This window comes from Tasmannia lanceolata, unplaced genomic scaffold (assembly GCF_043159265.1).
Source record: "Tasmannia lanceolata isolate RefF3 unplaced genomic scaffold, GAP_Taslan_0.1 ptg000018l, whole genome shotgun sequence".
NCBI lineage: Eukaryota > Viridiplantae > Streptophyta > Magnoliopsida > Canellales > Winteraceae > Tasmannia > Tasmannia lanceolata.
In genome coordinates, this window is record NW_027518695.1 from 24,039,880 (window position 1) to 24,053,994 (window position 14,115).

Below are 14,115 nucleotides of genomic sequence, written 5' to 3' on the forward strand. Positions count from 1 at the left end.
GCTTCTTTAGAAAAGCCTATAAATACAACTTTAAGAGAGATTAAGAAACCCTAAACCGTTTTTGCAGCCCTGAGAGAAGATCGACGTGGAGAAAGAGAGGAAGAGCACAATTTGGAAAGAGAGAACGCAAATCGAGGTAAGATCTATGTTCTGTATAAGACATAGCATATTAAGAACACTAAAACAAGGATTAAAGTATTTAAAAGGTATGATTAGTGATCGATATGACTTAGAATAAGAACTCTTTGACTGATCTTGGATTCCTTGGGTTTGGTATCGCCCTTCGATCCCCAACGAACCCAAGATCTGGCCGTTATGTCATAGAATTTTAGTTTTAGGAATCTTCACCATGCGCGAATCGGAGCTAAAAAAAAACGTTATGACCCGTTGAAGTTTGAGAAAAATCGGGACGAATTTGGAATTTTCACAGAAAACCAGTCAATGAATAGTGTCAGGCGTCCGATGAATAGTGAGTCGAGAACCCGAGAGTGTGATTTTATTTCAGAAGTCTCAGAGACGCCTGAATGAATAGTGTCAGGCGTCTGATGAATAGTGTCAGACTTCCGACCCCAGTGAAAATTTTGAAGTATTTTTCTTAATTTTGGGAGGTTTTAATCACTGCTTTGGCCACTATCCTAGGTCTATTTATTGATATGAATGCCATTGTTTGGGTATGTATCGTGCCCTAAAAATTGCTTAAGGGATATATATTCGTCATTCGAGGTACGTAATTTCTTACTACTTTAGTGTTGCGATTTACCATTCGATATCATAACTTTTGACCACAACCTAACTTCTTTGAATATATAAACTTTTGAACAAAAATTTAGATCTTTATTGGGTCTTGCATGCTTAATCACTTTCATTAATTAGACTCTATAGAGCCTTGTTAATTGATATACTCATTGGATGTATCTCTCCTAACTTAAAACTTTTGTGAAAAACCTTCACAATCTTCTCGGAACTATGAACCTTTAGACTGACATCCTTTGCTATATGAATCTAATGCAGAACTGATGTGAAATACTCACTTTGAACTTTGAACACCTTCTTTCGAACTATGCGAACTTTGAACACCTATTGAGAGGCTTAGGTTATGTGAACTCAGAAAAGACCCCCGTTAGTGGGCCATGGGCATTAGCCTATATGTGAACATAAGAACTATGGCCCCGCCAATGGGGGATAAACGTTGGCCCTGTCGACAGGTGTGTGAACTTAGGAACTAGTTTTGACACCGTGGGAGGTGAAAGCAATAACTCGCTTTGTTGACTCGTGGACAGTCAGGGTGAAAATAACTTTCTTTTTGGACTAAGCCGATGGTCTCGGGGTGGTATCGTACCTATATGAGTTTCCCTTCTATGACCATCAAAACCTGTGACTCCCTTCGTTGTGACATTATGAGACATCTTTTATGAACCTTACTCCTCAACATTGAACTTGTGTTAATTACTTCACTTGTGACTTAAATAATTTTCATTCAGTTGTGAACCTTTCCTTTGTAGCATGCATGACCCCACTTTTGTAGTGTGTTATTATGTACTGAGCTTTTCAGCTGACTGTGGTTCTTTATTTTTCAGAGTTTGATCATCGTGGAGCCAACGAGGAGAAGCAGGCGTGATTTTTGATTTTTTATTATTATTACTTTCCAGCACTTTTACATTTGTTAGATAGTGAGTATTGTTTAGGATTGATTGAGACTATGTCATTTGATTACGTATTTTGATTTTTATGGGATTACGGGTCAGATGAGAGATTTGGAAAGGAATTGAAATTTGATTATTGGATTAATGTAAGACATTTAATTTTAGTTATTTAGATTATTGCAGATGGTTTTGATTATTGCTTTGCTATTCTTATATGCTTGTGAAGCTTGCATTACAGGTGTACGGCGTTGTCGCACCCTTGAGCCTCGTGTTGTGAACATGTATGTATGTTTGTGGCTTGGAAGCGTGACATGCCACCTAACTTAGCGACCTAGGATTCAAAGATATACATCGCATGTGGCTTGTTTACTTTGAGTGAAACTCTCCCATGTAAACAGCCATACATCCCATTATAAATCAACACCCAATTCTTTCCGTCATCAAGTCAAGTGAGAGAGATTTCAAATCCAAAGATTGTTGGGATTCTTTAAGATTAGAGGGTTGATGGGACCCATGGTAGGGTGTCCATATAATTTTAGACACCAATGAAGAAGGTCCACCATTTTCTAATCTTGTTGTTTATCCCCATATTCCTTAAATCCCTTACGTAAGTTTAGACCTACACAACAATCCTGACGTTCTCCACCATACCTAACCAAACTTATTTTAATGAAGTTCTATACATATACTCATACGAGAGAGAAGACCTTTTCATAAATATACTTCTTAAACCTAACTCAAATCTCCATCCCTAACCTAATCTTAAGTCAATTTTGATGACAAAGAAAACTACCCCAATTTAGGGTACCTTGTTGTGGTTGTCATTATCTTTTTGGAAAATGATACGGAGACTGAGAGACCAACAATGAGAATGTGCCATGTGTGGAAAAAAAATTACTTTTTTTTGTTGATTTTCCTAAAACTAAGGTATACTCACGTCACTTGTGATTTTTTTGGCGAGAACCCATTTGTTCGGTCCCGTGTTCGGTGCGACTCTCGTCTCTGTAGCATTACTCAATTTTTTTATTCTTACAACTATTTTGGGAGAAATAGTACCACATATATGGTACACATGTATACATATTGGGATCATTAGATAATTGGGAACATGGATCATAGCCCAAGCATTGAGATGATTAGATGACGCAAAAGCGCTGTTCCTTCTGGATTTTGAGAATTGATTTTGAGTCAAAACTAATTATTAGATTCAAAACAAATTTTGGTGGCATCCAAAGAGCAAGCAAGACAGTTAGATTGCAACATGCATGAGGAATTAGAACAATTCAAAGTTTGTTAGGTGTGAATTCCGCAATTGTAGCTTCTACTGGATTTCTTATAATTTGCCACCTTGAAAGTTAAAAGACCAGCTCCACCATCATTTTCATGACTTTATTTCAAGAAATGACTAGAACAATAAGTTCCAACAAAAACTAACTAAGCAAAGAGCAAGGCGGTATTCATCAAAGGACTTAGAGAAAAAATATAAAGGTGGGGTGAAGAGAATGGAGGCAAGTGTTTTCATCAAAAGATAGAGAAAAACATACATAGAGAGAGAGAGAGAGGTGAAGAGAATGGAAGCATGTCTTCATCAAAAGACTGAGAGAGGGAGAGAGAGTGTGTGGAGGTATGTGTCCTCATGAAAAGACTAATCTGTGGGGAGAGACTAAGCTGTAAAGAGAGTCAATCTTTTGAGTGGAGAGAGTGGGAGGTGAAGAAAACAGAGGCATGTGTCTTCATCAGAAGGCAGGCTGTAAAAACCCTAAAAAGCAGCTCCCACTATTAGCCGTGTGGGCCAGAAAGGTCTCCCCTCCTCAAAACATGCCAATGATAGTAGTGGGTAGTAATGGAGTCTTTTGAGGGAGAGGGACCCTTTCAACCCTCTCAAATCCACTTAGACAGCAACAAAGGCAAAACCCATACACACAACGTGCACCCCACTAAAACCCATCTCTCTCTCTCTCTCTCTCTCTCTCTCTCTTCATTTTCATCAGAAAACAACAGATTGTTTCCTTCTATATTTTCTAATGCAAAGGCAATTAGATAATGGCACTCCCTAGTTTATTAAAGGCCTTCCTGATCAGGTTCCCCTAGTTTTTTGACAATTATAAACATAGTTTCAAAACTTTGGTGGACTCCCCTGAGTTGAATCCCTTTTAACTTCTCCACCCTTCCTGTGCAAGTCCGCATTTTGCCTTATAAATTAAGTAAATCAAAACTCCTTTGACTCTCCTGAGTTATGATCGCATCAACCAAGTACTTTGAGTTATGATCGCGTCAACCAAGTACTTAACCGTATCAACTGAGTACTCGACCGAATCTTACCGAGTCGACTAGGATTTCCATTGGCCGCATTTTAACCAGCATTTGCGTTTTGAAACACTGATTATGTGTGCAAAATGAAAAGATTAGTGCCATTGTCAACACAAAGGAGTAGTAGATTATCATATTCTCCCGAAAAAACAAAACCATTTAACATTTTTTTCTCAATGTATGAGTGTATTCTATTCAAGCAAAACAATCTTTCCCTTGTATTCTATTCAAGCAAAACAATCTCTCTCTCTCTCTCTCTCTCTCTCTCTCTCTCTCTCTCTCAAACCCATACCAAATTCTACTCAGACCTTCCACGCAGAAGCCCACACCACAGGCTGTTCCATCCAACTCAAGAATATTCCACCACCATCACCACCAGGTGTCATACTCCACCCCTCTCTATACCGCCTCAGCAACGCTCTCACATCATCCGCCACGTCATCACTAAAAGCCGCCGGAACAAACCCGCCCGCCCGGAGCCGCCTCGACCACCTCCCCGCCACCTCTCTCCTCTCTCCAGACTCCACCGGAGGACACGCAATCAGATCAACAATCCCTCTCCCTGCCGCACGCTCGAGCATCAACTGTTCATTGCTCACACGTGGGAAACTCTTCTCCAAACACTCAAAATAAACCCTAAACCACCTCAAACACTCCTCAAATCCCCTAACAAAATCACCAGCATCACCACCCTCATAAAAATCAGCCTCTTCCTCCACCACCGTCACAATCTTCGGCTGAAGTCGCCGGAAAATTGAAACCACCCCATCCCGGCGGGACCCCACCGGTGCAATAGAGTGCAATGTCCCTACACAATTTATCGCTAATGCTTCATCTTCGTTAATCTCTAACTCCCCGAAATTCACCTCTGACAAGTCGCCGGAGTAATGGACGACGTTGAAATTAAACGGAACACCCATTAATCGTGCAAACTTCTCCATTCGGTTTCCGATTTCTTTCATTACCTGTTGAAGTATAAATGATTAATTAACATCAATTGGTTGTTTCACATGGTATAGAGTTATTGCTACAGGATAGGTCCTGTGTTCAAAACCAAACAACTCATTGATATTATAAATTCATATGTATTTCCTTTCAGTTACACGACGGGTCAAGGTTCAAAACCCAACAATTACATGATATTAAAAATTCACGTGTATGGCGAGTTCAAAAAAGAGATCGTCTACACATGGGAGGAATGTTGAAGTATGAATGATTAATTAATATCAACGCTAATAGCTTAAAATTTTGGAGAAATTGGTTGTTTCACATTACCTTCTGCACTCCGGTGCCATCACCAACAAGCACTGTTAGTCGGAGGTGGGGTGTGTCATCGTTTCGAGTCGCCAATGATTCTAGCAAAGTGGGCCACTGGGTGCAGTACGTATTGCTTATATCGATAATATGAAGCTTGTTCTCCCCTTCAAAGGCTTCCAAAATTGCACCATTAGAAGCGACATGGCCGAAAGTGGTCCATGGGCTAACTTCTTGGAATTTCAGAATCGTTTTTCGGGTCGATTCGAAGGAACAATTCTTATCGGAGGCCGACATCAGAGTCCTGTGGGTCCGCTCGCCGGAGTCTGTTATCCGGCAGAAGATCGCTTGAAGAAAATAGGCGGCGAGTTTTTGATCGATGTCACCATACTGAGAACTGAGTTCATTGAGCATCCAAACTAGTTGTTTGACGCGGTTGGTGTTATTTTCGGCGATTGCATTGGCACATTCGAGGAGGAGATTTGAAGCCCAATTGTTAGAAGTTGGGAATTCTAAGTTGAATTGCGAGGATTCGAAGGGAGGAGTGGGGGTAGTGGAAGTGGGGGTTTGAGATGCGGAGGGTTGGTTGTGGTAAGGGTTGAAGCGTCTTGAAGAAGAAGAAGATAAATCGTCTTCATCCATGAAAAGGTGGATGCATTCTTGTGGGTATACGTAGTGGTGGTTTTGTTGTGAGGATCTTGAACTACTTGAGGTTATACTTGAATTGAAAGATTGGTCTGGTTGGAGACTAACTAACCTAAACAAGGTATCCATCTAAGCAAGCCCACATCAAGGACTACATAGAAAGGGGACTTTTGGATTGGGGATATGGGTGTTTGGTGCTTTTATGAGTGGAGTGGAAAGGGAAGAAGGGAGAGAGAAAAGGAGGATCTCGGGGTTGGATTCTAAGGGGTTTTTTAACAACTAAGTGAGAAGGAGAGTTGGTTTTTTTTATGAGCGATGAGTGGGATTATTTTGTGTATGATAAAAGGTTTAGCCTTGAGACTCTCTTTTCTGTTTTTTTTTCTTTCTCTGTCACTCTTGTTATTATTTTAAGGTGGATTGACTGGTATGGGTCTTCTCTTCAAACTTAGATGGGATGGTAGAGAGACTACCTGGTTTTTAGAAAAGGAATTTTCTCTGACAAAAGAGCATGAAAAGATATCAAAGTCGAGTGTTTAGTGGGCTGTTTTTGAGAGAGAGAGAGAGAGAGAGAGAGAGAGAGAGAGGCGTGCCAAAGGGCTTGGGGGAGAGTCAGAAAAGCTGCAGGCGTGCATCTCATCATCAAACCCACAACCACTCCACCCTTCAAATTCCTTGCCCCCTAATCACTCTCCAAACTCTGTCAAAATTCCCTTCCTTTTTTATTTTCTATACCATTTCAGCCCATACATGTGTAAGCACAGTTATACGATCTACCACTTTTGGCTTTTGAATATTGATTTCTATGACAATATCTATCTCCAAAATCTAGTTCTTTTCTCTCTCTCTCTCTCTCTCTTGTTTTCTTTTTCGCCTAAGTCATGTTATGTCTCTCTTTTACCCAACTTTATAGCAGTTATTTATAAACACCATTCAAGTGCTTTAAAACCTAATAGCCTAAGCTACCCATCTAAGCTCTAGCTTCTTCTCTCCCCATCTCAAAACCCTAAAACTACACTTTACTCAACTAATTAGGTCATCTAGAGATCCATGAATATATACATTACTTCTCCACAATCCATCTAAGAATCACCTAATCCCAATCTCAAATTACTCTCATCCATCTAAGAATCACACCCTAATCCCAATCTCAAATTACTCTATCCATCTAAGAATCACACCCCCATCCCAATCTCAAATTACTCTATCCATCTAAGAATCACATCCTAATCCCAATCTCAAATTACTCTATCTATCTAAAAATCACACCCTAATACCAATCTCAAATTCTGCTTCCTCTCTAAGTAATTAGGACTTCCTAATCTAAGAACTATTTCCAAGTATATTGAAACATTTACTGTAGTCTATAATTTTATCAGCTGATCATATACGAGTTGGAGTATTTTTGTTTATTTATTTAATGTAATAAATAGCTAGATAAAACATGGAAGGAGACTGTATGTCTGTATATGCTTATGTTTTTCATATTATTGTGTTCCTTAAATCATTAGAAGGAATTCATGCTTTGGCTTCTTGTCCCTTGTTCTTTGGATGCTATATCATGTCTGTATTCTGAGAGGGGCTTTACCTACCTTTCAATCCAAGGAAGCTCAAGTACATACACAAAATCAATGGTGTGGGTCAAGGGCATTTTAGGTCACCATGAAAGTTTTGGAAGGTTTTGTCTTTGTGTTGACTATTTCGAACTCTATGACAATACATCTCCTATGAATTGTGTGGAAATATTCCTTATGTGACCTATCTCTACTTGGATTATAAAATACAATTTTAGGTCATACAGCTTAACTTTAGTGTTAGAGTAAAGGACATGTGTAGATGTGATGTGGGTCCCACCCTGTTACTAAATTGATAAGATGGGTGATGTGGGTCCCACTTGCTTTGTTACTAAATTGATAAGAAGGATTATCATTATGTAGATGAAACGTCAATACATCAACAATAATACAAATTTCTTTGGGATTAAGATGGGAGATGGCAACTTGTTATTTTATTTTGTTTTTTTGAAATACATTGTGTATTATTTTTTTTTAATTTATTAATTTTTAAAAGAACATGTTTGTGGACATGTTGCCATGTTGGGATGTGTCATGAATGTGGATTTGAGGTCCCCTACATCCCCATCCCTCATTTTATAATTTCATTTTTTTATTTATATTTTACTTTGGTAGGTCTGTTCCTAAAGAATCATTAATGGGGCTAATTGAGTCTTTTATGTAGGCTCCAAGATGAGATCCTGTAAAAAAATTTTTAAAAAAAAACCTAAAGTACGGGGTGAGTGACATGTGGCGGGAAATATTGCACCGTTTATTTGGCATCACCAGTAACATAGGAAAAAATATATTAAGTCATCTAAATATAAATTAAAATCAAAGTTTGTAATGACACCCACCTCTCAAGAAGTCAAAGCAAGTGGTGCCCACTTCCCTTCACATCACATCCTGTCTTGATCACAAGATGATAAGATCTCATGTTTTGGATGTGGGTGCTAAGTGCTAACACTCTAGAATAGATCATTCCCCTCTTCAAAAAAAAAAGAGCATGACTAATGATCAATTCAATCTAGACTGTTAATTATGTAGGTGACCCACAGTCTTAGGGTCATTCCATCTATAAGATAAAGGCTTACAAAAGTTTGGTGGTAGTAAATGTGATCTTATATGTGTCTTCCTAATTCTAGAGAGTAGTGATTTTCTTTGGTCTTCTTGTTTCGTTTCTTCTTTGGTTTTCAGGCAAGGCTTTATATTCTACTCTTTATCTTTATTTTTCGTCATCTAATAAAATCAGCTTTTAGTTTTTCTTGAATGTCTGTGTTAAAGTATAAAAGAATAAATAACGCCTTCTCCAACAGCTTAAAGCTTTTGGAGTAACTGGATGTTTCACATAGTATCAGAGCAAAGGTCCTGAGTTGTTCAAACCTCCTTGATGTCAAAAATCCACATGCAATAGTCAACCCAAAAGTGGAGCCACATGTGCCACGTGTAGGCCAACTCAAAGAGAGAGGAGCCACACGTGAGGGGGAGTGTTAAAAGTATAAAAGAATAAATAACGCCTGGAGTAACCGGCTGTTTCACAGGCTGAGATTAAAAAACCGAGTCTTTTAGCAAAATTAATGTCAGACCTCTGTAGGCTGATATTGGGTGATGCATTTAGTCGCAATAGACGTGGAAAAAAAAAAAAAAAAAAACCCTACAGAAGTTCAGCTGAAAAATTACACATTACAAACGTGTCTAGCCATAGATTTCTACTTTTATTTTTATTAATGAATTTATGAGGCTGGGGATGATAATATTCTTCTTTGGCTCTTTCCTTACTATCACTCTACAATCGTTGCGGTTATTGCGGATAAAGTTATGATTCTCCCCCTCCAGAAAGAAGAAATGGGAAAAATGGAAGTTCCTTTCTTTCTTCTTACTTCATGGTCTACTCACATGTCACCGTGATTCAGACATTTCCATAGATAGATAACATAATGTGACGATCACTCCCAAAAACATTCGTAACCGTTTGATCAGAGATCGAACTTGATAATGGACAGTTGAGATCTTTCAATGAGTATGATTTACAAGATAATGTCATTTATATTCTTGATGGGACCCACCAAACGAAGAATTCACATGCTGATGTTCTGAAAGTGGACCCAGATCAAATTTCTCATTTGGTTCATAATTTCATTCCCCTTGTGGAGTGGACGTCAAAGATCAGTGTTCTACTGTTTTTTGTAGTATCTTGTATGATAACATCTACGTTATAATTTATTTGCCTAACCCACTAGTTGACGTACCGGGTCACCGAGTCAACCATGTCACCTGGTCGACTCAACCCAGTGACTGGAATGGGTGGAAGTTTGAAGGTGGGAATTCCAGCCCCTTATTGGATGTACAGGCAACCTAATGATAAAGATTAGTGATTAGGGTACCACAATGGATACTATTGGCTCCTATGGACCACAATGGACACATTCTATCAATTGGCTCCTATGTTAGTTCCTAACAACTACTTCTTGGGCCCCTCGTGTGGCATGTACGCCAAAAATTCAGTCCATCACCATTTGGCCCCACCTTGATTGGATCATCATAGCCCCTTGATTCCTCCTTGATCTGATTATGGCCCAGTTTGGATTGCAAGAAAAATATTTCTGATGGAAAATTTCTCTTGGGATTTTTTTTCTTTCCACAATTTAGAGGGAAATGATTTGATTATGGTTAATTTGGAGGAATATTATCATAAATTGAAGGTCCCTCCAGGTAGAAATTGAATCGGGTTGGTTCAACTTATCTTTATTCATGCACAAAAAATTAGGAACTTTCAAGACATATTTCTTTCCAAACTTTTCCATGAAAATTCTTGCAATCCAAACAGGGAGGGCAATTCTAAGGCCTGGCTTATTTTGGATTTTGAGAACCACTTTCTCTTGTTATTCCTGGCAAAATAAATTATTTTTGGAAAATAGCTTTTTGAAAATAAAAAACATTTATTTTGGGAAAGAGGTATTTTGAAAGAGGTGTAAAACCTGCTCTGATACCATGACAAAATGAAGTAATGGCTGTATATTTCTTGCTTAGAAGTGGTAAATATAAAAAATAAATTACACGTTTAAATCCCTTGATTGTGAGGATTAGTTTCTATAATTCTATCTTTACATGGATGACAAGCTAGCTATATACTGTAACTAGTATTCTAAAATTTAGCAGTTGAGTTGGTAACCTAACCTAATAATGGGTTATTCTTGGGTAGCCTTCAACTCATTCATAGAACATTGAAGCTCTTCTTGGGCCTTACTGGTTTCCAGGAAGGTCTCAAAAGTCACAGTGGCCACCACCACCACCTTCTCCCTCTCCTCTCCTCTAACCTTGGGTTTGCCTAAGGATAGGAGGAAAAAGTCCCCTCTTACCCCTTTCCCCTAGCCATAGTTTTACAACTCCCCTGAGTCGACTCCCTTTTCCCTAGGCCGTCTTTCTGCGTTTTGCCATCGTGTTCCACGTTTTGCCCTACAGAGTCAATAAATACTCCTTTGACTCTCCCATGTTATGACCGCATCAACCGAGTACTCAACCGCATCAACCGATTTCTTGGCCACATCCGCGACGAGTTGATAGGATCGAAACTCTTATCTAGATCAAACCTGCAAAAAAGGGATTAGACATGCAAAAACAGCCCACGATTTTAAGAGGGTAAGGGGTTCCTCTGGTGCAAGGGCACAATTTTTAGAATAAACTTCGTTGTTCTCCTTTCAAGGAAATCTGATACATATCCCTTATTCTCCTTACAACCAATTAAGAAAGTAATCTTTCTAAGAAAGGACTCCTAAGAAAAGAAACTAGAGAAACTATTAGAGAAACTAATGGAGAGAAAATAGCAAGTGATGAAGAGAGAATCCTGGAGTAAATCTGCCAAATTCGGAAGAAAATCTGCAGCAGCTTGCGGGTTGTAACATCACCCTCCCCTGAAAATACACCTTGTCCTCAAGGTGTAAAGTTCGGAAAACGCTGTTGTATGTTGTACCAAAGCTCCCAGGTAGCTTCTTCCTTAGGCATATTAGTCCACTTAATCAGAACTTCAGTAACAGCCTGATTCTTGCGGTTAATCATACGCCGTTCCAAAATTGCTTCTGGCTCAGGCTGTAACAACCCTTCTTCAGTAAGTGGAGGCAAGTCTACTTGGGATGGAACCCCTGAACCAAGTTTCTTCTTAAGACACGATACATGGAAGACGGGGTGGATCTTGGCGGAGGCCGGTAAGAGTAGTTTGTATGCAACTGGCCCAATTCGTTGGATTATCTGGAATGGTCTATAAAATTTTGGGGCTAACTTGAGGTTAGAGCGCACAGCTATTGTAGATTGCCGATAGGGTTGTAGTCTCAAATATACACAGTCTCCCACAACAAACTCTCTCTTCGTGCGATGCTTGTCACCCTGTGATTTCATTCGAGCTTGAGCCATTTCCAATTGCTCCTTGAGGCTACATAAGACTTGGTCACAGTCATATAGCTCCTTGTCTAATTGTCCCACCATGGTGTTTCCAGATGTATAAGTCACATGGGTCGAAGGTGGTCGTCCGTAAACAGCTTCAAATGGTGACATCTTTATTGATTTGTGGTATGTGGTGTTATACCACCACTCTGCCCATGACAACCAATGCGCCCATTGCTTAGGCTAGGTCCCAACAAAACAACGTAGATATGTTTCGAGGCAACGATTTACCACTTCAGTCTGCCCATCTGTTTGTGGATGATAGGCCGAACTCATGCACAGTTTAGTTCCTTGAAAACGGAAATACTCTTGCCAAAAATTGCTCATGAATACCTTATTTCTGTCGCTAACAATCAATGTAGGTGTACCATGTAGACGTGCCACCTCTCGAACAAAGGCATGTACCACAGAAGCTGCTGTGTAAGGGTGTGCGAGAGATATAAAATGTGCATATTTAGACAAACGGTCCACCACTACCATGATAGTCGTTTTTCCAAGAGATCTTGGTAACCCGTCAATAAAATCCATAGAGATGTCTGACCAAATCAAATCTGGAATGGGCAATGGATGCAACAATCCTGGTGGCGAAAGATTCTCAGATTTGTTCCTCTGGCAAATGTCACAAGCGGCCACATGTTCCCTAATCTGCCTCTTCATTCCCCGCCAATAAAAATATCTTGAAAGCCTTTTGTAAGTGCGTAACGAACCTGAATGTCCGGCTTCGGCAGGTGAGTGAAATTCTTGTAGCAATTTGTCAATGATATTGGATGTTTTGGCAATTACAATTCTTCCCTTGTAACGCAATACCAGACCCTCCCAGGTATAACCATCTGACCCTTGTGGGTGGGTTCAAAGCTTGTCAATCAATTCTTTTGTATCATGGTGCTGCTCTAACTCCTTACATATCTCGTCCACCAATGTATTATATGGAATATATAATGCCGACACTGATGCTTCAACTGGCCCATTCTCAAACTGTCGTGATAGCCCATCAGCTGCAAGGTTCTCCTTTCCCTTTTGATATAAGATTTCATAATCATAACCCATGAGCTTGGCTGCCCATTTTTGCTGAGCAGTTGAGCCAACACGCTGCTCTAAGAGATACTTTAAACTTTGATGATCGGTCTTTATTTGAAATTTCCTGCCCATCAATATGCCATTTTATCACCATATGAACAATGGCGAGCATCTCACGTTCATATGTAGATAGCGATGAATGTCGGATGGATAAGGCCTTACTACAAAATGCAATGGGCCACCCACTTGCATCAACACACCTCCAATTCCTGTTCCAGAAGCATCACATTCTATAATGAATGGCCTAGAAAAATCTAGTAAAGCCATCACAGGGGTGGATGACATAGCGGCCTTAAGCTCCACAAACGCGCTTTCCGCTTCCTCATTCCAATGGAACCCATCCTTGCATAAGAGTGCTGTAAGTGGCTTACTAATTTGACCATATCCCTTCACAAATTTCCTGTAATATCCTGTTAGCCCCAAGAAGCCGCGCAATGATTTCAGACTGGTAGGATGTGGCCACTCTACCATGGCACGGATTTTCTCAGGGTCAGCTGCAACTCCTTCTCCTGAAATTATGTGGCCTAAATATTCAACACATATTTGCCCGAAGGAGCATTTTGAACGTTTAACCGCCAGCTGATGATGCCGCAACATGTCCATAACTATTTTCACATGGCTGAGATGATCAGTCCAACACTTACTGTATATCAATATATCATCAAAGAATACAAGGACAAATTGGTGTAAGTGATCATGAAAAACCTCATTCATAAGGCTTTGAAAAGTGGACGGGGCATTAGTCAAGCCGAAGGGCATAACTAAAAATTCATAATGCCCTTCATGAGTGCGAAAAGCAGTTTTAGGAATATCAGATTCATGCACACGTATTTGATGGTACCCAGACCTCAAATCCAACTTTGAGAAAAACTTAGCTCCATATAGTTCATCTAATAATTCATCAATAGTAGGTATAGGGAACTTATCTTTTACGGTGACTCGATTCAGCGACCTGTAGTCGATACACATCCTCCACGATCCGTCCTTCTTCTGCACCAATAATACTGGTGAAGAAAATGGGCTCTTGCTGGGGCGAACAACACCAGTCTTGAGCATTTCTCGAACTAATTTTTCAATCTCGTTCTTCTGCAAGTGTGGATAACGGTATGGTCTGACATTGACAGGTTGTGCTCCAGACATTAATGGGATATGATGATCATGAGAACGATGAGGTGGCAGCCCCTTTGGTTTTTGAAATA

The 14,115-nt window shown here is 39.7% G+C and overlaps 1 protein-coding gene across 1 annotated transcript; it reads right to left on the reverse strand.

Moving 5' to 3' along the window:
• Nucleotides 1-4,057: 4,057 nt before the first annotated feature.
• On the reverse strand, nucleotides 4,058-6,799 carry LOC143851370 (protein SHORT-ROOT-like). Its single transcript, XM_077360772.1, has 2 exons — nucleotides 5,229-6,799; nucleotides 4,058-4,918 (listed from the first exon to the last, which is right to left on the reverse strand). The coding sequence occupies exons 1-2, from the start codon at nucleotides 5,979-5,981 to the stop codon at nucleotides 4,256-4,258; spliced, it is 1,416 nt and encodes a 471-aa protein (XP_077216887.1). The 5' UTR covers nucleotides 5,982-6,799; the 3' UTR covers nucleotides 4,058-4,255.
• Between the last annotated feature and the right edge of the window lie 7,316 nt (nucleotides 6,800-14,115).

Excerpts from the sequence above, each read along its gene's own strand:
- LOC143851370 (XM_077360772.1), bottom strand. The coding sequence starts at position 5,981 with ATGGATACCTTGTTTAGGTTAGTTAGTCTCCAACCAGACCAATCTTTC. Across the intron at positions 4,919-5,228 it reads ATGGCACCGGAGTGCAGAAG|GTAATGAAAGAAATCGGAAA; the intron begins GTAATGTGAAAC and ends ATACTTCAACAG.